The 24,537-nt window shown below is 41.2% G+C and overlaps 1 protein-coding gene across 2 annotated transcripts in view; it reads right to left on the bottom strand.

The window, feature by feature from the left end:
* The window catches only part of FBXO11 (F-box protein 11), an 84,912-nt gene extending 79,194 nt beyond the window's left edge, over positions 1–5,718 (bottom strand). Inside the window, exon 1 of one of the 2 annotated variants that reach the window (XM_047851266.1) lies at positions 5,053–5,718. In XM_047851266.1, coding sequence (XP_047707222.1) covers positions 5,053–5,272 — 220 coding nt within the window. In that variant the 5' untranslated portion in view covers positions 5,273–5,718. The remainder of the gene's footprint in view (positions 1–5,052) is intronic. The other variant, XM_047851267.1, reaches the window with a different exon arrangement.
* Between the last annotated feature and the right edge of the window lie 18,819 nt (positions 5,719–24,537).

Raw genomic sequence — 24,537 nt, forward strand, 5'->3', positions numbered from 1 at the left:
GAGCTCTCCCTATCATACTGCCCAACTGTCTCAACTGGCATATTTTGCTTATCATTTTATTTTCAGAGGGTTAACAACTGCAATTTGGGGGTACTTTGCTAGTAACCTCACATACAACTGGAATTCTCTGCAAGTTGAGAATGTAATTAATTCAAAGGGCTGATTAATAAAATGGAAGGTCTAAAACAGAATAACTCTTCAGAGACTAGTGGGACAAAAAAAACCACAAGAGTTAACTTATTAGTAATAAATATGGGGACTATAAGGAACTTCAAGTTGAAATAACGCTTTATTACAGATTGTTTAGCTTCAAAATTAAAACACATAGGGAAAAAAACCAAACAAACTTGGAAATACTCACTAGCCTTGAATTCTCCCAAATCTAAGTCCAGGGGTCCTAACAGGTCAGGATCTACGGGTAGTTCTTGCCTTACCTGGTAGGTTTCCAAGCTGGTTGGCCTGTCCTTGGGTTTGCCAGAATTTCCAGTAAAGAAAGAGAAAAGCAGTATAGGGACAACCCATAGGCCTAATTAGCAGAACTTTCACATCAGCATTGTCACACTATCTCAATGTTTTCTCTGAAAATGTATGTTTATCTATTTTGAGAGAGACAGCAAGAGAGCAAGAGTGGAGGATGAGGAGAAAGAGAAGGAGAGGGAGAATCCTAAACAGGCTCCATGCTGTCAGCACAGAGCCTGATGCAGGGCTCAATCTCATGAACTGTGAGATCATGACCTGAACAGAAATCGAGAGTCATACCTTAACTGACTGAGCCACCCAGGCACCCCACTATCTCATTTCTATCCCTCAAATAACTTGTTAAGCTTTGAGAAAACAGGCTCTTTTCCACCCCACCCTACTCCCACAAAAAACTGGGTGGCATTTCTCCTTTCATGGATGTAAATATTTTGAAGGTTTGGCCACCAGATGGGAGAGTAGTGGCCCACAGTACTTAATTCCTAAGACTGGAAAAATCATGTCCTTTGCCCAGAACTTTTCTGTCAAAAAAGGTTGCAGAAGTTCCTTATTCTTGCATTCTGTAAGTTCCTTATTCTGAAGAACCTGAAGGTAAAATATCATGAGCTAGAACAAGCCCACAGAAGGTATGATTAGCATGCATGACTAGAACACTAAGGAGTTTCCTGGCTGCTGCATATTATAATATGTAGCTCCATTAGGAATATTTCACATATACTGTATGTACTGCATTATTTCAACATGTTTAGTTAAAACAAAACTCTAATTCCAGGGTCATCGGTGAGATTTTTATCCCACAAACATGGAACTAAAAAGACTATGTTTTTACTCTCTACAATTACTTCAGACTAGAAATTAATAGCAATACCATTAATATATTGTATTAAATCTCTTGAACTATCAATGATTATATAATTAAAATTTCAGCACTTCAAAAGAATCTTATGAATTCTCCAACCAGAAAAAATTACACCTATTTTCAAAAACTTTGCTATCAAGACTTTCAGTTGTCAAGTTTCATTTTTTATGTTTTTATTAAAACACAATAAATGAGAAACTAATAATAGTGATTGATTCCAAGCAGGAGAATTTGGTTGCTGAAGGCAGGTGTAGACAAGAAACTTCTGAATTTTAAATCATTTGTATTTATTACCTATTTTAAGTAACCAATTTTAACTACAAACTAAAAATGCTCGGAATACATAGCACTTCTGCAGACTTGTAACCTTACCTCATACTTTTAGAAAAAGACTATCAAAAAGATATTAACATAAATCACAACAAGCTGCAAAAGCTAAATCCTTTCAGGATTTCAAAAGAAAATAAATATAAAAAAATCTACCCCACACTACTTCCAGATTCACTGAATCTGGAATATATCATCAAAGTGTCCCTATGTGGAACACCAATTATTTTCTACTAATTTAAAGTAGTATGTGAAATCTTAAACTCTGGAACTTAAACTAAAAGACCAAAACCAGCTAATGATTAGTATTCCATGTTAAGACAGTGGGCCATTACAGATAACATGAGTGAAGACAGCATTCCATGAAACACTCAGGCCAAATATTTCCCAATGTGGGTATAAGTAATTGTCCCCAAAGGAAGGTTTTGAAAAGTCCTCATAAGAATTCACTGTATTAGGCTGTTTTTTTCCTCTTCAAACACTGGCCATGGCATATAAGAGAAAGTGTGTGTGTGTGTGTGTGTGTGTGTGTGTGTGTGTGTGTGTGTGTGTGTGAGAGAGAAAGGATGTATCAAGGAAGTTTTTAGACCAATTATCTTGTGGGTAAAGGAGCAACAAAAATCCAACCCTGACAAAATTTTTGCTTGAAAAAAAATAAAAACTACATTGTAACTATACTATTACCACTAAAAAGCCAAAGCCCATCCTTTTATGTGAAATAAGTAAGTAATTTTTTATATTGAATGAATAACGTGTCTTAAAAACAGTGAGTCTGACTTTAATTTCTGACCTGGAAAGCTGTCTGATCCACTATTATGTAACTCTATCCAAACTCTAATGCAAGAGCTACATACCCATTAAGAGTTAGTAAAAAGTACAACACACACATACATGTTGGCTGTAGTTCCTTAATTACCTTGTCAAAATTATGATACCCACTATATTCTTAAACAACAAAACCTCTCCCATCCAGACCAAAAATAGTGACACTTCCCATGCTCCATAAAACTTTTAAAAGAGAGGTTATTCCTTTGACTAACTTCTCATCGTGTGAACTGTACGTTTTTAAAAAGTAATCAAATCGCCAATTTTTGTAGAAAGACATATTTTACTTAAAACTGGCAAAATCTTTACTATTTTACTCTTTTAAGTTATCTTAATGTTTTATTCATTTTAAAGCCATTTATCTGCCCTCTAAAAGACCCACAGAATTTTCCCTGAAGGCTAATCAGCAAGTTCTTTTCCCCTCTGTGTCAACATGGAATTACCAGAACAGTTTCTACTAGCTGCAGCAAAGCAACAATTCTACAGTGCATTTGATTTACTATTTGGTTAGGTGTATACTGAAATTTTGATTTCTTGAACATCTTTTTGTTAGTCAGCTTATGGACATGAATGAAAAGGAAACTGACACTCTAGTATGCTAATGCCAACAACCAAGTAGTTTTACTTCAAAAGGAAATAGACTTTAGTGGCTAATAATTCAAACAAATGTTAAGAAAAGTACCCAAGATAAAAGTACCTCAACTAAGTTTGAAATTACACACATCATGAAAAGGAGATTCAGAATAAATATTTTAAAATACACAATAGGACTAAATTAAGTTTGGCCAAACAGATTTGATTCAGCCCTAATGGTATGAACAAATCAGTACACCTTAAAAACACTTCCAGCAATTAAATCCTTACTATGCTAGGATTTCAATCTAGTATCATTGTTTTCTCAAAAAGGACTGTGAACTCTACAGTATATGGTGGAAGGGGACTTGACTATTATTTGAATGGAACACAGGAAAACCCTGCTATGCAAATGTAAAAGGAAATGATGAAACTACAAATATTTTTAATTTACAAAAACATGGTAAATGTATCCGAGAATCATCAAAACATATTTACCAATACTGTTGCACAACACCTCTAACTGGCTTGAAACATCACATTCTTTCAAGCAACATATAGCAAACTGCTTTCTCAAGGACCATCTGTAACAGAGACTAGTGAAAACCCTTTGAACTATTTTTCAAAAGATTCTCATCTCTCTTTTTAAGTATTTTAGCTAAGTACAACACTGAAACAGTTTTTAAGGAAGGAATGTATAATTTTTAAAAGGCATTTAATCTCAATTCGCTTAATCAAAGGAGGTGTGACAACCAACGCATGTAAAATTAACCTTAATCCGCCAACGAAAACACGCAAAATGTCTCCTAACAATTCCCCTCCTCCTTAAAACAACAACCGTACACATAAATATGGTACTGACCTCCACTCCCACTGAGAGCAGCTAATTAATAAAGAGAATAGTTACGTTTGGAGACCAAGGTGCCACATCCTACCTCATATATCTCCCAAAATAACCACATCATCAAAGTAGAACTGAACATTATTTTTGCTAAAGCAAGAATCCAACCCCCGGGAGCTTCAGCCCTTAGACAATGGTGGTTACCAGACAGAGCTGCACAGTTGGGTCCAAATGACACATTTCACTAGGCCTTGGACACAGCACACACACTCACACTCTCCCAAGGGGCCAGTTCCAAGGAAGGGGCGTTCAAACCCCACTAGGAGACGGAGGGTAGCACGGAGGCGTAGGGGTTTGCTAGGGGAGGACAGGCGAGAGGGGTGGTCGATAGAACCGAAGGGTAACTGCACTGACGCGAGGGAGGGGACTGGAAATGGCCGATGGATTCTATATTTATTTATTTAAAGGTCTTGATTTAACGGGTCCTTTCCAGGGGTTCTGTAACTAAAGCCAAACTGCGCAGCAAACATTATGGGGTTGGGAGAGTAGTCGCTGCTCCCCCTACCCCGTGACTAGGGAGGGGGGTGGGGGAAACAAGTTCCCCGGCCAACACCACAGACCACTCGGATTCCCCCCCTTCCCCCTCCTCCACAGGAAGGGGGAGGCTAACAGAGAAAAGGGGGAAAACAAGTTCCCCAGCCAGCCCCACCGCCCGATCACTCCCAGTTGTCCCCCCCCCCCCCACACCTTCTGTTAGGAAGGGGGAGGCTAAACCGTGGAAGGCAGCAGAAAAGGAGGAAATCCCACATTTTGCCTCCCCCCACCCCAGCCACCAACAGACTCCTGCGGGGTCCGTGAGCCAGCGAAGGAGCCAAAGGATGGGTGGGGGTAGAGGGTGCCGAGCCCCCGCAACCAAACAAAGCGCGGCCTGAGCGAGAGCCCGGGCGAGTGGGGAAGCCGCGGTTTTTCCTGCCGTCCGGGGCCCGGGCCGGGCTGACACTGCGGCACCGGGGGACCCGCCTCCGCTCAGCCTCCGTCTCCCACCCCGGGGGCGCACAGGCCTCCCCCGCCCGCCCCGGCCTTCCTCCCCGCGGGTCCCGGCCGGCTGGCGCCCGAGCCGGAGGGCGGCGGGGAAGGAGCGCGGCCTTACCCCGCTCGCCGGCGTTGTTCCGCTCCTGGGGCAGCGGCGGAGGCGGCGGTGGCGGCGGCGGAGGCTGCTGCTGCTGCGGCGGCGGCGGAGGCTGCTGCTGCGGCTGCTGCTGGGGCGGCTGCGGCGGCGGCTGCTGCGGGGGCTGCTGCTGCTGTTGCTGCACCGGGCGCGGCCGCGACACTCGCCTGGGTCTCCGGTTGGCGGCTCGGACGGAGTTCATTTGCCGGGCTGAGGTGGCGGCGTTGGCGGAGGGACACACACACACACGCACTACGAGCTGCGGGGCAGGAGAAGGGGGTGGGGAGGGGGAGGAAGGAAAGGGGGCGAGGGGAAGGGGAGATGGGAAGGGCGGAGGGGGTGAACGAGACCCCGATTCAAGAGAAAGGCCGGCGGAGACAGACAGAGACCGAGCGAGGCCGGGCGGGAGGGCCTGACGCACGGGGAAGGCCGAGGCCGCCGGGCGGGGCGGCCGCGAGGGACGGAGACAGAAAGACGGGCAGAGCGAGAGAGAGAAAGAAAGAAAGGGCGTCCGCCCGCCTGGGGATCCCGAGGCGAAGCGCGGCGTCGGCGGGTGAGGAGACAGACTCCGGTCCCGCCGACTCCCGAGCGGCGTCTCAGGCGGCGGGGGGAGTGGGCGGGCGGGCGAGGAAGGGAGAAGGAGGAGAAGAGAGGGAGAGAAGGGAGGGAGGGAGCAGGGGGCGCCCAGCTCTTTTTTTTCCTCTTCCTCCCCCCACACCCCCTGAAAGAGATTTCTGTGAGGAATTTTTTCTCTCTTTCTTCGGCCTCTTCTCTCTCCTCCCCCCCTTCTCTCCTCGGCGAAGGGGAAATGAGTGTGAAGGGAGGAGATAGAGGGAAAAAGAGGCGTCGTCGTTCCTCCTCCTTAAAGGAACCTTTCCTCCTCCTCCTCCTCCTCAACCCCGTAGCCGCTGCTTCTGCTGCTGCTCCGTGGCAGGAGGAGCCATTGACACCGCCGGAGCCTCCACTCGCCCAGTGGGTCCCTCCCCGCCGCGGGGCTGGCCAGGGGCGCGGGGGAGGGCCGCGGGGCGGCGGGGGGAGGGGTGAATGGGCGGGGAAGCCGAGGGGCGGGGATTTCGGCAGAGCAGCCAATGGGGGGCGCCCATACAACCTTCGGGCCAATGGGGCCTCTGGTCTTATGGCGAAGTCCCTTCCTTCAACGCCCTGTTTCCTCTCTCGGGTTTCCTCCCTGCCTCGCCTAAGAGGGGGAAGGAGGGAAGGGGAGTGTGGTGGGGCGGGTGATAATGGGGAGGTATCAGGGCATATAATAGAGCGGGGGGGGGGGCGAAGAGAGCGCTAGTGCGTAGCGACGATTCTAGGAGAGGAGGTGCTCGGAGGAAAGGGCGGGGGCTGCTGATGTAATGGGGAGAAGTGATTAATCCTTCGATTCGCCTTTTTAGTCCTCCCCCCCGCCCCACCACCACCACCTTCACCCAATTTTTTAAGCAGAAAAAAAAAAAAAAAAAAAAGTGGAGCTAGGGAGTCGATCCTTGGTAACTTGAGTTTTCTGTGGTAGGTACGTTCAAAGTGTGAGCTGTAGGGAGCGCTAGAGATTTTGTGCCCTTTAGCCCAGCTGAGGGTATTTGCAAACCTTGAGGATCCAATTTACCGAGCTTTCAGCCTGTAACCGAAGTTTGGAGTAGTTTGCTAATCTTCGTGACTAAGAGGAGTCACCTAAATCTTGAAGAGGTTTTGGTAAACAGGCAATAGACTTTGGTCAATTTATTTTTTGGAAACTTGGTCTATGTTCAAGAAAATAATATGTGAGAAAAAGGAGAGAAGTAAATGTGCTGAGGTTATGACTGTTATTTAATTTTTTTTTTTTTTTTGATCCCACAAACTCAAAGGAAAAGAAAAAAAACCCAAGAGGAATTATCTTTGGTATCTGTATCTGGTCCCCTCAGCATAATCTGTCCCCAAGGAAAACGCGTTTTTATTCCCTAGCTTTGTTGTGATGGCAGAAAAAGTGCCCTTTCTCAATTCTCTCCGCTCTTTTTTTGTTTATTTTATGGATGTGGCAAAACTGGCAGTTTACCTGATTCTCTAGTTTGCAGACCTTTGGGTGATTTCTCTCTTGTTTGAGTTTGATCAATTGCTATCTAGGTTTGAGATAGGGAATTAAGTGGTTGCAGAGGGTGATAAAATAACGCTGAGAGGGAGAAAAGTATGTATTTGGGGAGGGAGTGGAGAGAGGGGCAAGAAGAGATGAGCCAATATTGTGCAGGGTGTTTGAGTCCTGGATTTAATTATGTGACTTCGAGCATATTACCTTTCTAAATAATGAGGGTCCCTCACCTTAAAAAGAACTTATTTTGGACTACATAATCCCATTTTCAGTTTTTAAAAATGCTGTAATTTTGAGATGATTTCTCTTTGGTCCTTAAAATGTTGAAATTTACATCTAAGTTTCCTTTTCCAAAAAATATTTGAGGAGGGGGCTGTTAGAAAACAACTGAAGAACCTAAGGTTTTTATGATTGTTAGCTAGGTGCCAATGGGTAAAATTTTAGATTTGGTTGAAATAAATATGAGGGGGGAGGAAAATTATTTACTATTATACATATAAGTGGACCCATAATTCTGACTTTTCTAAAAGTTTACTTTTTTATTCAACAAGCACTTATTAGTTCCTTCTGTCCCTTCTGCATTACTCTGTAAGGTGCTAAGAGAAATACCAAAAATAAAAAGGTAAAATCTTTGGCATAAAGAGTTTGTAATTTGGCATGGCATAGTCGAAGATTTACTTACATTAATTCAGATGTACAAAGAAATTGTAGCTTGTTTCTGTAATGTTTAACCTTTTTGAGTCCCCACATTATCGCTCTTGCTCTCTCTTTTTTTTTTAAATTTGAGACAGAATGGAGGAGAGAGGGAGGGGGTGGGGGGGGGAGAGAGGGAGGGGGGTGGGGGGGGAGAGAGGGAGAATCTTAAGCAGTCTCCATGCTGAGTGCTCAACACAGAGCCTAATGCAGGACTCGATCCCACGAGCCTAGGATCATGACCTGAGCCAAAATCAGGAGTCAGACACTCAACCAACTGAGCCATCCAGGTGCCCCGCCCCCTCTTTTTTAATAAAAATGATCAGTCTTTGAGATTTTGATTCTCCATCCCCCTCTCATTCCAAGATATGTATGAAGGCCAAAGGTTACTGTATAAGGTACAGTTAGAATGTCCTTCACTTTTTTGGCATCATAGATTTCTAAATTTATTATGACAGTTCTCTGGCATGTGGCAGTAAGATGACTTGTTCTAACAAAACCAGTATATACTATGACAATTTTCTGATAGATGGAAGTAAAGTGTCTTAAGAAAGGGAGTGTCTTGTTCTAATTTACACCGTGACTAGTGGGTTGGTAGCAGCCGTGGGGGATGGGAAGGTCTACATGGCATCAGAGAAGCCAGGCATGCCAGTCCTTTGTTATCCACTGGTATGGAGTGGGTGCTATGGTCTGAAAGCAGGACGGATAGTCTAGAGGTAAAATTGGTCATTTCTAGTGTTTTGAGGTATCATGCTGGTATCTTGACTGAAGTACATACATGAGCCATTTGCCTTATGTACTACAACCTCAATACTGACTGACCCCAAGTCCCTGCAGGTCCATTGATTCTCACAATGCCACTCTCTCTTCTCACTGAGATATATGGGAACTTCCGGATTCCCTGAATACCACATGTAGGCCTTGATGAGCCAGGAGCCTTGCTTCGGGCTTATCTATTGAGCCATCTCCCGCCACCAATGTTGCATTATCCTCCTTACGTCATATTGAACATGCCATCAAGCTGAAAGCTGAGTTTCTAGAGGACTCAGCCTCTCACAGGCATGCTCCGGGAAGCAAGCCACTATCCCCAGTTTTCCTGGATCTCCCCAAATCTGTGTGAACCATATACCTTCAACTATATACCTCCAATCATAGTTTCCCTGAGAAGGGATGGAAGGTAAGCATGGTGGGTCTGATTACCTCTTCCTTGTACCCCTGTCTTCTCTCCATCATCCCTCAGGGCTATAAGAGGAATTTTTCTCCTTCTTAAATGTCAGGAGCTTTCCTTATGTACCATATCCTCTTCATTCTTGTGATGGTATCTGCTCTGTACCCTTTCTTGGAGCCATGATGGCTGATGGAGTGCAAGAGAGAAACTAGTTTAACAGTAATGGAACATCTATTAGGAGATAACAAAAAATATTATCCTATCCCCAGATCACTGGTTCCTACATATTTTTAGTCTATCTTACAGGATTCAATGTTAGAATCTTCTTCATGCAAAAGTGTTCAAAGGCATCTTAAAATTGTGGAACTTGGGAGTTGTTAGACTGGGCCTTGGAGACCATGTAATTTTCATTTCTGTAGTTGACAGACTGGGAAGCTAAAGTTCAAAGAGGTAAGGTGACAAAAAAAAAAAAAAATCCTGTAACTGCTTAGTAGCAAAGTTACTGTTTGCCAGTACAATGCCCATTCCATTCACAGGTATATATAGACCCAATTCCCCCATGAAAACCCCAAATATTCCAGATATTGTTATCCATTGCCAGGTCCACCTGTGTCAGTAAATATTCCTTCCTGTCAATTAGCTAGGATAGATATTATGTGTGACAGGAAAAAAACTTAAAGGGGGTTTTTATTTGGGATAGGAGTCTCCTAGAATGATTTCAGTAGACACTTAGAATACTTTCAGAGGGCTAAATTCCCTCAGGGTTTGCTCTCTCTTCAAGTACATTTGTGTTTGTTTTTCTCAACTAATTACTGGTGCTTAACAGGATAGTGTATGTAAAGTTATTTGTTTATAAAACCTATCACAATAGGGATGTGGAAAAAATAAGCCCTTTAATCATTTGAATACCTGGCAGGTGATATTTACTGTGATTTTTAGCATGTCAAAGATTCAGCCTCCCTTTCCTCTGTCATTCCATCATCTAGTCCCAAGCCATCAGCACTCAGTGAGTTACATAAGACACCTCAGAGCTGCTCACTCCTTTTATGTCATTTAGGAAATTAGTTTGATCTGAATATGGTTTTCCTGAAGGAATAACCAGCTGTTTAAAATATCCTTGTTAGAGTATGAATGACTTATCTCACTAAGCTGCAGAAATTCATTCTTTAGTACATGCTCAGATAATATTTTATCAGTTAGACAGTGAAAATTAACTTGGAACTAAGGATTTAAATTTAATGTATATGTGGGAAAACCTGGTAAGCACGCACTCCAATGATACTTGTAAGAGAGGTTATCTTTAAAGAATTATAGATTCAAACTTTAATACCCTTCCCTGTGGAATAATAGAGACATGGCACTCTTTAAAAAAATTAATTGTGTTCAAGATTTAGGATGAGCTGTGACAGACAGTTGTAAATCTTTATTTTTGCTTTTTAAAAGCAGAACCCAATTTCCAAGCACTGAGAAAAGATGAGGCCAAATGATAAGAGTGTATTATATCTTGGAAGAACTGGTAGGTGACCAACGTGTGGGTAGATGTCAGAGTGGCAGACTAACAGGGAGCTTTGGACTTGGGCACATCACTTACCCTTTCTGTGCTTTAGTTTCTGCCTCTGTGGAATGGGAGTGACAGTAGTCCTTATTTCCTGGTATTATTATGAGGATTAAACAAATTAATACCTATAAAATGCTTAGGACAGTGCTTGGTGCATAGAAGGGGCTCAGTAAAGCGTTAGCCATTGTTGTTATTGCCGTTGGTGTTGGTATTGTTTCAGGCCATACTTGGTGATTTTCAAAAACACATAAGCATTATATGTAGGGAAGCAGACATGGCTCTTGTTATAAGGAAGTATGCCTAGAAAATGAATAGTACTAGAAAACTTTTTACAAGGCACGTACAAGACAGCACCAAAGGGGAGGGTCAGGCTGAATGACAGCAGGTGATGAGGCATGGACTGATGGGAGACCTCCCTGCAGGATTTCTCCACTCAGGCAGTATTTGAACAAGGATCTTGTGGCAGATGCAGAATACTCTGGCATCTTCTCACTGTGGGAGCCTCTTAAGAGAGAGTACAAGGATTAGGTCAGGAAATGGATGCATAGGCCTAGAAAGGAGACAGCAGTTGGAGATGTATCTGTGTTTGTGGAAGAATTGGCTGCGTTTAAGTACCAGATTAAAATTTACGAACTCATTTGGGCCTCCTTGAAAAGAGTAGGGATGATAGAAAGACATGGAACAGGAGCAGAGAAAGAAGTGGCAGAAATTAATACATGAAGTAGTAGAAGTTACTCAAGGACTGGAGAATCTGAAAGCTAGAGGAAGTGGGGTTTAGGGGAGGAGCACGTGTCAGAGGACAAATTAGACTCCTCTGTGATCCTGAGATTATCGCTTTTGGAAGCATCAGTAGAAGCTTCAGATTCAGGAATCTGTTGAGAGTGATAATCCAGCTAAGATACATTTCAGGAGAGCAGATCTTGCAAGCAAGGTTAATAGACCTAAGGAGTTCTAGAGCAGGAAACAGCGGCAGCAGCTGTGTCATGAAGTTTAAAAGGCTTTGGACCTGGAGTGGACAAATGCAGAGAAGACCAGCTGCAAGGCTATAAGCACGGACTACAGGGTTGCCTGTTGTTATTACATATTTTTTAATGTTTATTTATTTATTTTTGAGAGAGAGAGCAAGTGAGCACATGAACGGGGAAAGGGTAGAAAAAGAGAGGGAAGCACAGAATCCAAAGCAGGCTCCAGGTACTGAACTGTCCGCACAGAGCCTGATGCGGGGCCTGAACCCAAAAACTATGAGATCATGACCTGCGCTGAAGTTGGATGTTCAACTGACTGAGCCACCCAGGCCCCCCAGGTTGCCTATGATAAATGTGGAGTGCTGTGGAGGTGGAAGCTATGTCACTTCACAGAGACCTGGTTCAATGTAACATTAGTCTTTTCGGCCAGAATACCAGACTCAAAAAGGAAATGGAAATAGAAGGGTTCAGAACATGGGAATGATACCAAGAGAAAGAAGGAAGATTTGGGTGTGATCTAGACATTAGGGATGCTACCTCTGAAAACCTCATTTCTCTTTGTACCTGATTGGGTTCTACACCCATTCTTTTTTGTTGTTGTTCATTTATTTTTGAGAGAGCACAAGCAGGAAAGGGGCAGGGAGAGGGGGACAGAGGATCTGAAGTGGGGTCTGCACTGACAGGCTGACAACAGTGAGCCCAATGTGGGGCTCGAATTCATGAACTACAAGATCATGACCTGAGCTGAAGTCAGAGGCTCAACTGACTGAGCCACCCAGGCACCCCTCTATGCCCATTCTTGAATGAGCCTCTGGGGAGGGTGAGGATTACTCTTAGACCAATTAGACTTGCCCCTATAGCTTCAGATGTGGTCAGCTGATGGAGGAAATGTGGGTTCATAGAAAAAAATTAGGGTTTTTTGAGGAAAAAGAGGAAGGTGTTGTATAGGAAGTCAACTATGTCCCTATTAAAAGCAACTAAGATGTCCTATGTCACAGTTAACCTCTTATTTGGAAGTTTATCCCAACTGATTTAAATTCACATGTAGCAGTTGGAAAACTGACATATTCTAATAGGCCTCCTGGCAAGGCAGAAACCAAAAAGATGTTCTCTCTTCATCCTTTGTTTCCCATACATTATTCTGCTTCCCCCAGGTAACACTCAGTCTGCTGTAATCTCTGGTAGGCAACAGCAACGAGGGGCTGTCTGTTCATTGGATCCTAGAAACATCATTTTGTTTGCAAAATGCTGCTGCTGCAGAAGTCACAATTGCTTCTACATTTATGGGACTCGAGAGATTTGGGTGGGTTACTTCATTTTTAAGGTGCTGAAGGCTCTACACCCACTGTAATGGAAGAAGGTTCAGGGTGCAGTGAAGGCTGAAGGAACCCAAGGCACTTGAAGGAGAATCCTCTGACAGGTACTGAAAGGATCAGGAAACCAGGGAGAAGAGTAATTGGATTCTGAAGGTCTTTGAGTTCAAGTTATGGTACAAATAGGAATTCATTTTGGACTTGAATTTCTGTTATTGTCATTCCATTTCCAACCATTCTTTGTTGTTTTATTTGGACTTTTGAGAGTAATATTCTCTGTTGACCAGTTTTGGACAGTATGACTAGGTATGATTTCAGATGGGAAATAAACTAGGGAGTGAATATTTGGCCAAGGGTGCAGTACAGCCTGGAAGTTAAATTGATTTAATGACCTGTTGTGACCCATTACCGAAACTCTTAGGAAGACCAGCTTAAGCTTAACTGTGCATCTCAGTGGTCCCAGGAAGTTAGAGCAAGGAGCAGTGGTAATGACCAAGGGAGCTGCTAATCTTAATTGGACAAACTTAGCTGAACAAAGTTTGCTTATTAAGCCCAGTTGTTAAAGATTAAATAAATAAATAAATAAATAAGTAATGGGGTAGGTGTGGGGGGTGGGGTGGGGAGGGCTGTTCAGCTCTTCTGTCAGAGCTCATGAAGGAGGACATTTCCACTCAAGCTTCTGCCTCTATTTACCCTCTTATTAGATCCTCCACATGGAAAAAGTGACTAGCCTGGTCAGAGACTCTGGAGACACTTCACTAGAAGGAAGGATCATGACACTGAAAGACACTTTCCTTTCTTACAAGTCTAATGCCTGCTTTTTTATTTCCTACCCCTAGGAGAATGCTTTGCAGATACTCTCTCTGGGGGGGGGGGGGGGGGTGAGGGTAGCATGGTAGCGATGGGCTATCTCAGCTAAGGAGGCCTAATTGTCCTCCTCTCCCTTTTTTGTTCTCAACTCCATGGGTCTGGCAGGCCAGTCTCATCCTGGCACCTGGTTGGGTAGATGGACTTATAGTCAGCTATTCATACTTCTCTATATGTCCTGTTCTTATTCTCACTCCTACTACTCTTCTCTTTTCTGGCTTACTTGAGGGTGGGTCACAGGACTTAGATTTGAGGTTGGAAAGGTTGCCCAAGAGGCCTCACTTAGACCTTCTGGCCTCTACCCAGCCTTGATCCAAGCATTAAGTTTGGGCGTTTGCCTGCTTACTAATAAAATGGTACTGGGGTTCTCACTGGGGCATAGACATGGGCATGTGTGTTCCCTCAGATAAGTTGGTCAGTAGAAGAGGTGGAGGTAGCATTTGATTTTGGAATTCTACCACCAATTTTTAATACTGTTTTGGGGGACAGATGGTTATTTTCTACATTTTAAAGCCATGAATGTGTCTTACAAGATGTTGCCTAGCTCAGAAATTCCCAAAAGAAAAATGAAAAAAAGAACAAGACCTTCAGAAAAGTTAGAACTGTTTTTGTGACATATAAACTGGAAAAAAAACAAAAGAACTTATAAATATATTTTGAACAAGAGTCTGTAGTTGTAATTTACCTCTATGCCTGGTGAATAAACTATTGTTCTTCAAGTTATAAATGAATGAAAAATGTGAAAGGAAAGACAATTCCAAATAAGTTGAAACATTATTATATTCAATTCATGTAATAAATTCTTTATTTTAACCATAAAGAGCTATACATTTTATATTAATAGAAAATGAATTTCTCTCTGCCCTCAGCTATTTAAAGGCTATTGGTTTGAAAGGGTGCCAGGTGACTCCTCTCCCCAGGGCTCCCATATGACTTGATCCAGTCCTTTCTCAGCCTTCCACTCTATCATTTATCTAATGTGGCTTTGTTTGTGCCACCTACCACACAGCCCTCAATTCCATGGGTCCTTTTGAAAAGATAGGCTATTGCAAGGAGTGGTGGGGGTGGAGAGGACAAGGGTAAAAACTGAAAAGATAAGGAGACTCACGAGATACCTATTAGAATGACTAAAATCCAGAAAGCTGACCACACCAAATACTGGTGAGGTGAACAGCAACAGGAACGCTTGTACATTGCTTGTGGAAATGCAAAATGGTGCAGTAACTTCAGAAAAACATCTAGTGATTTCCTACAAAATAAAACATACTGTTACCATAAGATGCAGCAATCTCACACTTGTTGGTATTTATCCAAAGGAGTCGAAAACTTCTGTCCACAGAAAAACCTGCACGCCGATGTTTATAGTAGCTTTATTCATAATTGCCAAAACTTGGAAGCGACATATTCTCTCCAGAGGAATGATGGTAGCATAGTAGTGATGGGCTATCTCTGGTAAGGAGGCCTAATTGTCATCCTCTCCCCTTTCTGTTCTCAACTCAATGGATCTGGCAGGCCAACCGTAATCCTGGCACCTGGTCAGGTAGGTGGACTTGCTCAGTTATTCATATCTCTCTATATAAGTCTTGTCTTTCAGTAGGTAAAGGGGTAAATAAACTCTGGTACATTCAGACAATGGAATATTGTTCAGCACTAAAAAGAAATGATCAAGCCATGAAAGGACCTTAAGTGCATACACTAAGTAAAAGAAGCCAATCTGGAAGGCTACATACTGTATGAATCCAACTATATGACATTCGGGAAATGGCAAAACTATGGAGACAGTAACAAGGTCAATGGTTGCCAGAGGTTAGGGAGGTGGGACAGTGTGATAGGCAGAGGACAGAGGATCTTTTGGACAATAAAGCTACTCTGTATGATACTATAATGGTGGATTTGGTCATTATCAATTTGTCTAAACCCATAGAATGTACAATGCCAAGAGTGAACCCTAATGTAAACCATGGAGCATTTAGTGGCCTAAATGCTGCTTTAGAGGGAAAAGGGTGATAAGCCTCATACATGTGTCAGCCATGTCAAATGACATTGGCTTTATGAAGCTCCTTTCCCTGTCATATTTCTATTCAGTATGCAGTGAATCATTAAGGTCAGCACTTAGATTTACATAAAAAATAATTGATGAGAAAATGTTGGTATTTTTGTTCACTACCCAAATGGAGAAGGGGCCTTGGTGTGGAGGTCCAGGTTTTGGGGTGTGAAAACAATGGGGAGTCTTACCCAATCCATTCTCATAACTTCCCCTCCCCCACTTCAAGAGAGCCTCTGACACTGCAAAAATTTACACTTACGGAAATCGAAAATTAAGGAACTGATCTTTTTGTATAAGTAAAACCCTCCAAGCTACTGCTTACCTAGGATCACAAATGAAAGGAGTTAGACTTTTGAAAACAAACAGATGAACAGATTAAACACCCTGGAGTTTTAATAGCCCTAGTTAAAAACCCTTAGTTAAAAAGTAAACAATTAAGAGATACTCATCAAAGGTGGACAGCTTTTAGCATAGAAGCTTGTAATTTTTTTTTCTTTTTTTAAGGAAACACTGCTTGGAATCCATCTTGTCCCAACAAGAAGGTAATAGAGCTCTTCAGTCATCACAGACCTCATTTAAAGGACCAGGCCCCATCACAGGATGTGTCTCCTTTTTGATACGGATCAACTTTATTATGTGACTTATTTTAATGAATGCTTAGCATAGCATTGGGGCTATTTTTTTGTTTTAAAGTATTATTTGTTATTAGTTTTGAGGTCAAAATCCTTTAGGAAATAAGTGAACAAGGCAGTAATTTTTCACCTACAAACCAGGGTTGGGTGAGTAAATACAACCAGATATTCTTAAAGGGTCCACTGATGAGCCCCCTTTCCAGCCTTACTTCTTGAGCCTAAACGGTTTTCCCTGTTCCCTTGATTTCTACCTCTAGTGTCCAACCTTTGATGGTTTGGATTCTGATCACTATTTGTTCCTTACCTTGTATCCTGTTTTTTGGATCCTAATCCATAGAGATCCTAATCTCTATGCTGTGGACCCTGAGCTGATAATTCAACCAAGACTTCCTGTTTCCTTGCTTCATAATTTCATTTGGCACTATAATGAAGTAGAAAAATATCTAGGCTTTGCAGTCACACAGACTAGGGTTTAAATCTTGACTATACCACTAACTGTGATCTGATGTGGGTAATGCATCTCTCTGATGATCATTTTCCTTTTTGGTAAAATGAGGATAGGAATACCCACCTCAAAATATGATTATGATTGGAAGTAGACAGTGGTAATGGCTGTATTACATTGTGTCACTGAATTGTACATTTAAAACAGATAAAAATGGGAAATTTTATGTGTATTTTACCACAATTGTAAAGAAAAAGAAAAAATATGGTTGTAGAAATTAGTCTGTAGAGCACACATTACCATACCTGGCACATAGTAGGCTCTCAACAAATAGGAACTGTATAGCATAGAATATTTTATGTTGGAAGTACCAAAAAAGCACAACTCAAGCTGGTTTAAGCAAGGAATGTACAGGTTCATGAAATTGAAAAGTCCAGAGGTATGGAAGGCTTTTGGATTAATTTATGTTACTGAAGATTAAGTCTTTAGTCACTAAGGGTTCAGTGTCTTTCCATCTTTCTTTTTTTTTTTATGAAATTTATTGACAAATTGGTTTCCATACAACACCCAGTGCTCATCCCTCTTTCCATCTTTCCACTCAGCCTTCTGCATTGCCAGCTTTATCCTAAAGCCAGCAACTCTCATGATCACAAGATGACTGCCTACACCTCCAAAAAGTACATGTTCCCTCATCCACATCTAGGGAGAATGACTGGGCCCCAGCAGCCTAGCAAATATCCTGATATTCAGTTGCTTAAATCACAAGCCTGCCCTGGAACCAAAAGTTGTGCATGGGAAGATGAAATGTGATGGTTGGTTTAAACTAACCAGGTAGTGGGCCATCTTCCTTGGAAGCACATGGGCTGCGTGGGGAGAGGTGGATTCCTCAAATAAAAACCGAGAGACTTGGTGGGGGTGGGAAACAGAGCTAAGAAGCTGTGGAGACAAGCAACAAAAGTCCATTTTTGTAGCTATTATCATTATTATTGGCTTTCTTGGCCCTTAGCCCTTGGCTCGTGGCTATTTCTTTGGAAATCATTAAAAAAAACTAAGCTGTTATTTTGAGTAAGTATTTTTTCAAGCAAAGAAAGATCAATAACTATAAAGGTAAGTTTAATTTAACTGGCTATTAGGCATCTGGAACACCAGCCAAACAAGCAGCAAAATGCATTGAGTAAGAGGTTTAACAAGAATGAATGTCAGAGATGGAGAGCAAGGAGGAAGCTAGAAAGATGGTACTTGCCAAAGTGCTAAACCCAGAGGGTGAGATTAGTTACTGGTCTATTCTTTACTGATGCCAGGTTAGAAGCCATGACCTGGGCCAGGACAAAAGGGGCATTCCACAAAGGAGAGTTGACCAAAGAAACATCTCATTAAAACCCAATTTTGCCTGCTCTGCCTGTGCCTTTGCAGCCACAACCTGCCCATCTATAAGATTCCTCTCTCTTTGACCCAGCCCCCATCTAATGACTCACTGATTTCTGCCAATTTTATTTCTGTCCCTTCTGCCAAGAAGGCTCTTCTGCATTCCTTTGCCGCATTTCATCTGGCTAATTTCTACTCATTGGTTAAGACCTTAAATCGTGTCTTTTCTTCCCAGGAAGGCCTTCCAGTACACCACCACTGCCCCCCCTCCCCCCCCCCCCCCCCAAGACACACAGCACAAGCTGATTTAGGTAATCCTGTTTGGTACTCCCTACCTGCCATCAATGCCCGGTAGTTTAGTGATTTACCTGTGTGATACCAATCCCTGACCACTCTCCCTACACCACATTAAAGCTTCTGAAGAGTAGGGACTTTATCTTGTCATCTTGCATCTTGCATGATGTCCAGCACAGTGTCTGGCACATAGTAGGAGTTCAGTGAATCAAAGAGGCAATTCCTTCGGTAACTACCCGATCTCCTTTTCTCCAGGACTTAAGAAATAGAAGGACACATAAAAAGCAAAGTGTTTTCTCTACCTCGAAAGGAGGAGTTGGGAATAAGGAATACGGAGCCAGAAAGATGTTTTGTGGCTGTTTGTACCCACTTAGACTTTGGAAGTGGTGACAGCAGAATCAAAATTTTCAAGGAAATGCAGAATGCCTTTTTCTTTTCTATTCTCTACCTTCAAACACTGTTCCTATTCCCAAACTATTAAAGCATATTTATTTTCCGTATTTAGTCACATAGTGTTCACAGTTTTTATGTTGTTTTTTCCAGTCAGAGAATAAGGATGCGATTATTACATGAAAGTGACCATTATAATAGTTCAGACTTATAAACACTAGTTATTGGCATTTACAGAGTGAAGCAAGCCACCTGAACAAAATACCAGGTGCTCAGTAAACTTACTGAAATACCTCATTCTGGTTACAAAGAGCTCATATGACCTTTATGTGGGGAATTTGTTTACTGTTTAATTTATTTTTCCATTTTGAAACAGAGATTCATCCATTATAGGAAAGGAGCCAATTACTGGGTAAACACAGTAACACCTAATGACTATACCCTTTGGTATTTTGTCTCAAAACATTTTGAATTTCTTACCATACAGACTTAAAAGTATTTTAACATTACACTAAAATGAGATTAAGTGTAATTTTTAATGTTCCAGGAGGTAGAACACTCAGCCCTGTTTCTCAAGCAGGCTAGCTAAAAGGTCTTGTGCTTTGTCTGGTGGTTAGGTTTTGATAATAACCTAAGGGAAGAAGTTACAGAACTGAGGGCTCACCTTGATCATTTCTTGTAGGTTTCTGGTTACTTAGGATTATTTGGAGGCAGAGCCAGCTATAGGCAAATTTCCTAATATAATGTTTCTTAATGCACCATTTCCACTTGACCCATGACTGCTTTCAAGCCCCCTTCTCCCCTCTCTTGGTGTCTGTCCTTCCTGCTAGGTCCTCATGCTCTCATGCTGTGCCTTTCTGACCAGAGCAGAGGGCCACCATGCTGTTCCTACGTAATGGCCCACATGTACACCTTTCTCTGTCTCCCATCACTCCCCATAAGAGTTATAATAACTTTCTTATTCTAAAGTAACTTCAAAAAATCATATTTTAGTGTTTTCTCAATTCTAAGACATTCTCCTCTCCCCCCCACATACATTTTGGTGTTTATGAGGTTAGAATTAATTTTAAAGTCCCTTTCTTTTATCTCCTAAAAAAGTGGTTACTACATCTTTGGTCAATCCTACTTTGGTCAAAAGTATCTTAGAATTGCAGAAGTGTGGTATGAATGTACTTCACTGGAGATAATAAGTTTTTTTTTTGAAGAGTCAGCTATTGCTGCATGTGGAGATTGGAGTGATCACACAGCTAATTCAAACAGAAACAGGACTTTTGGGTGGGAATATATGAATGACTTAGACAAAAGAAACTAGTTGTTAGTTGCTTATATGGACTAATTGTTGTCCAGATAATTATCTTAACCTCCTTCACCCTTTTACATCTCCTTATTTGGGAATTGGAAGCTAAGAAAATATGAAGCTAAATGTCTCTATCATGTAAAAGATAGAGGATCTTGGGGCGCCTGGGTGGCTCAGTTGGTTGAGCGTCCGACTTCGGCTCAGGTCACGATCTCACGGTCCGTGAGTTCGAGCCCCGCGTCAGGCTCTGGGCTGATGGCTCAGAGCCTGGAGCCTGCTTCAGATTCTGTGTCTCCCTCTCTCTCTGCCCCTCCTCCGTTCATGCTCTGTCTCTCTCTGTCCCAAAAATAAATAAACATTAAAAAAAAATTAAAAAAAAAAGATAGAGGATCTTAAACTTTCTCTCTGCACAAATTGTCCAAAAGTCTAATATCTGTATTAAATAAGAGGCCAGAGTTATAAACAGAACTCTCCACAGTACATCCTTGATGTAGATGACCATCTACTCCAAAGGTCTCAAACAACTCCTAAAGTCTTCCCTGAAATGACTGTAACTTGATCTCACCTATTCTCACTAAAGAGGTGATGACTGCTTTGGTCACTGGTCTGTGGAGGGGGCAGATTGTCAACATTACTATGACTACACATGGTTCTTGCCTTGGGTAGAACATTCAGAGATATCTGAGCCCCATTTGTGATGTCGAGCAAAAATACACATATTTTCTTACAATATATAGAGGAAGACAATTATAAGTTGAAAAAAAGCACTTTTCTAGGTATTCACTGCCAATCTTAGCTGTCAAAATAAAGAATAAAATGGAAATTCTGAGAGCATGCTTGTCCCTAACATTTGGAGTTCCCAGGACAAGAGTGCAGATAGAGGGCTACATACAAAAGGTCCAATTTTGATTTTTAAAAATTATGAATCGAGGTTAAAAAAATTAAATAAATGTGTTCTATCCATCTTCCTTGATAAATATACCGTTATTGTGACAAAAAAAATTTAATGTATAAAGCAATGGGTTTTTTTTTGTTTGTTTGTTTTTTCAACGTTGATTTATTTTCGGGACAGAGAGAGACAGAGCATGAATGGGGGAGGGGCAGAGAGAGAGGGAGACACAGAATCAGAAACAGGCTCCAGGCTCTGAGCCATCAGCCCAGAGCCCGACGCGGGGCTCGAACTCACGGACCGCAAGATCGTGACCTGGCTGAAGTCGGACGCTTAACCGACTGCGCCACCCAGGCGCCCCAGCAATGGTTTTTATATGACTGAAAGTCAGCTAAATAGCAAAAATGACTGAACTTAATTATTATTATACATTTGGTCGTTCTGTTGATGGGCTCGTGATGTTTGGATGAGTAGGAAGATAAAGATGTACATAGGTCATAAATTACTACATATTTATTTTATACTTTTTTTTTCAGGAAAACCCTAATTCTAGTGTTTTAATCCACACAATTTGAGTTCTGTTGACACTAATAGCAAAATTTTTCCTAAATCAATAGACTTCTTAGCTTCTTGTTTAACATTCTACCATGGAAATGTAAAAACATTTACAAATGTAGACATAGAGCATAAAGAACTCCACTGGACCTGTCACCCACCCTTAAAAAGTATTAATGCTTAGTCAGTCTCGCTTTATCCATACTACCCAACTCTCTATATCCAGTTATTTTGAAGCAAATCCTAGACATCCGAACATTTTATCCATGAATATATCAATATGCATCCCTAGAAAAAAGGATCTCTTAAAAAATTAATCTTAATACTATTTTCATGCAAAGAAAGTAATTCCTTAATATTAGATGTTTAAAAAATTTGCTTTGATAGAATTGGAGAAATTTTAGTCTGTTGAGGCAGTAGCAACTAGAATTGTCAATAAAATCTCTAAATCAGTGCTTATATTTGGAAATAAACCACAAATTTTACAGATCATGTTCAAACGTTTTAATGGGGCTGCTGCAATCATGATTATCAGAGAAAATACTACAAAATTTTAATTTTGTCATATAAATTCTATCACTTATAATTTTTTTTTCACCAGCCTATCAGCAATATCTATATCCATACAGTGTTAAATTTTCTTTCAGTTTTTTCCATGCTGAGACAAAGAAAAACAGAAAGAAAAATATGTGGTTCAATTTGTTTAAATCTCTTTTCAGAGGGGAACATACCTCTACCTATAATGTATAGAAAATAGCATCTACCTCTCCAGGCACAGATATATAATATATAGATATATAGTTGTATACAAGCATGTTCCTAATAATGCAAACATTTTTATTCCCTTCTTTGAATTTTCTGTTATTTTATTGGAATATCATTTTCATTGTATTTGTCACATTTAGCATATTTCTACTTAGAAAAATCATTTTCTTTAAAAATTTAAAAAGCATTTTAAATTATTTAAAAAGTGAAATAGGCGGGGCCCCTGGGTAGCTCAGTCAGTTAAGCATCCCACTTCGGCTCAGGTCATGATCTCACGGTTCATGCAGTCAAGCCCCGCATTGGGCTCTGTGCTGAGAGCTCAGTGTCCGGATCCTACTTCAGATTCTGTGTCTCCCTCTCTCCCCCAACCCCACTTGCACTCTGTCTTTCTTTCTCTCAAAAATAAAATACACATGAAAAATTTTTTAAAAAGTGAAATAGGCAAGTTTAGATCTATGTCTTATGTAAGCTTCTGCTAACATCATTAATAGCAAGCAACAGTCCATACCAAATAACTATTGTTAGCACAAAATTAAAAGTATTTTCCACCATAGACCACAATTCCTTATTTGAGGATCTTTTATGGTTTTACTTAACTATCCTAGTGCAATTCACCCTCTTATCTAAATTAAATCTAATTTCTCCAAGACCATCTTTAAAAAATTTTTTTCTTTCCTTTTTTTTTTCTGTTTTTTTTGTTTGTTTTTTTTGAGAGAGACAGACAGAGAGACAGAGAGAGAATTCCAAGCAGGCTCCTCATTGTCAGCACAGAACATGGTGGAACCCACCAACAAAACTATGAGATCATGACCTAAGCTGAAATGAACCCTCAATCGACTGAGCCACCCAGGTGCCCCCTCCAAAAGCATTTAAATGGCATCTCCATTGTTAACCAGAATGTCTGTGAGGTCAAATCTGACATGTGTTTGATCAAGATGATCCAGTTTGGGCCAGATCCAGAAAGTACTGTATATAATCTTTAAATCACTCCAGATAATATTGTTGCCATTGCCAGAGTTGAGGCCATACTAGGAATGTGCTGCTAGATATTTAATAAAGTTGAATGTGTTTGTGTTTGTGGAGCACAGCACCCAGGGCAAGTGCTCCTCTTGCCTGAGTCTAAGAGTGGCATCACAGACCAATGATAAATGTATGTATTAATGATACCTTATAGTATGCATGTGCTATATTTTTTGAAGTGCTTCCACATTTATGACTTCTTTTGATCTTCACAATAACCTATGAACTATGTAGAGCAATTAGAGATGAGAAACAGAGGTCTAGAGAGGTTAAGTGATTTATCTAAAATTACACATCTAATTAGTGGAAGAACCTAGGTCTGCATACACATGTTTTCCTCTTGTACTATGTTATACTGTGCTGTCTCCTTAATGTTTTTAAAATAAAGAGACCTGACAGTTGGACAGGCTGCATCCCAACAGTTTTCATTCCTTAAAACCCTTTGGATTTTAGAAAAGAAAATAAATACAGGCCAATGACTGAGAAAAAAAAAGTCATGTGCTCCTTCATATCTGTCCATGTGGGACCAATACATACTTATTGACCAATGTTTCAGAAACTGGAGATTTATCTCCTTCCAGGCAAAGATTCACTTGAGTAATACAGAATAAATCTTCCGAACAACGAAGATCATATTCTTAACCTATTCAGAAGGTATTAAGTACAACTCTGGAAACATAAACTTTGGGAGCATCTTCTAAGAGCCAGGGATTTTCGGAATACAATATACAAAGATACTTCCTAGTGTAATATAGAAGGCCTGGAAGTATAAAACATTAGTATGAAAATGAATATAATCCTTTTTTAATCATGCAAGCCAGATTTCTTGTGAATTCTTCTGCACAGTTTGCTTAAGACTGCCTTGGTGTCTCTGCCTTCTGCTCATACAGACCCTAGACTTCAAGTGCTGACTAAAATTCTTTTTTTTCTCTCCACTTTTTAGTACCTTTGAAATTAGGATGCTATCTTAAATGAACTAGAACATAGTGAACTGTTAGTGGTGTTTACCTCCGGTGAGTTCTGTGTTGCTTGCACTCTCTATAAAAAGAATGCATTATTTTGATAATGAAAACAAATTTAAACAATTTTAGACACAAAATGCTCTGTGGTTTATACACCATATCTCTTAATACTAAAAGAAT

This window comes from Prionailurus viverrinus, chromosome A3, assembly GCF_022837055.1.
Source record: "Prionailurus viverrinus isolate Anna chromosome A3, UM_Priviv_1.0, whole genome shotgun sequence".
NCBI classification, from domain to species: domain Eukaryota; kingdom Metazoa; phylum Chordata; class Mammalia; order Carnivora; family Felidae; genus Prionailurus; species Prionailurus viverrinus.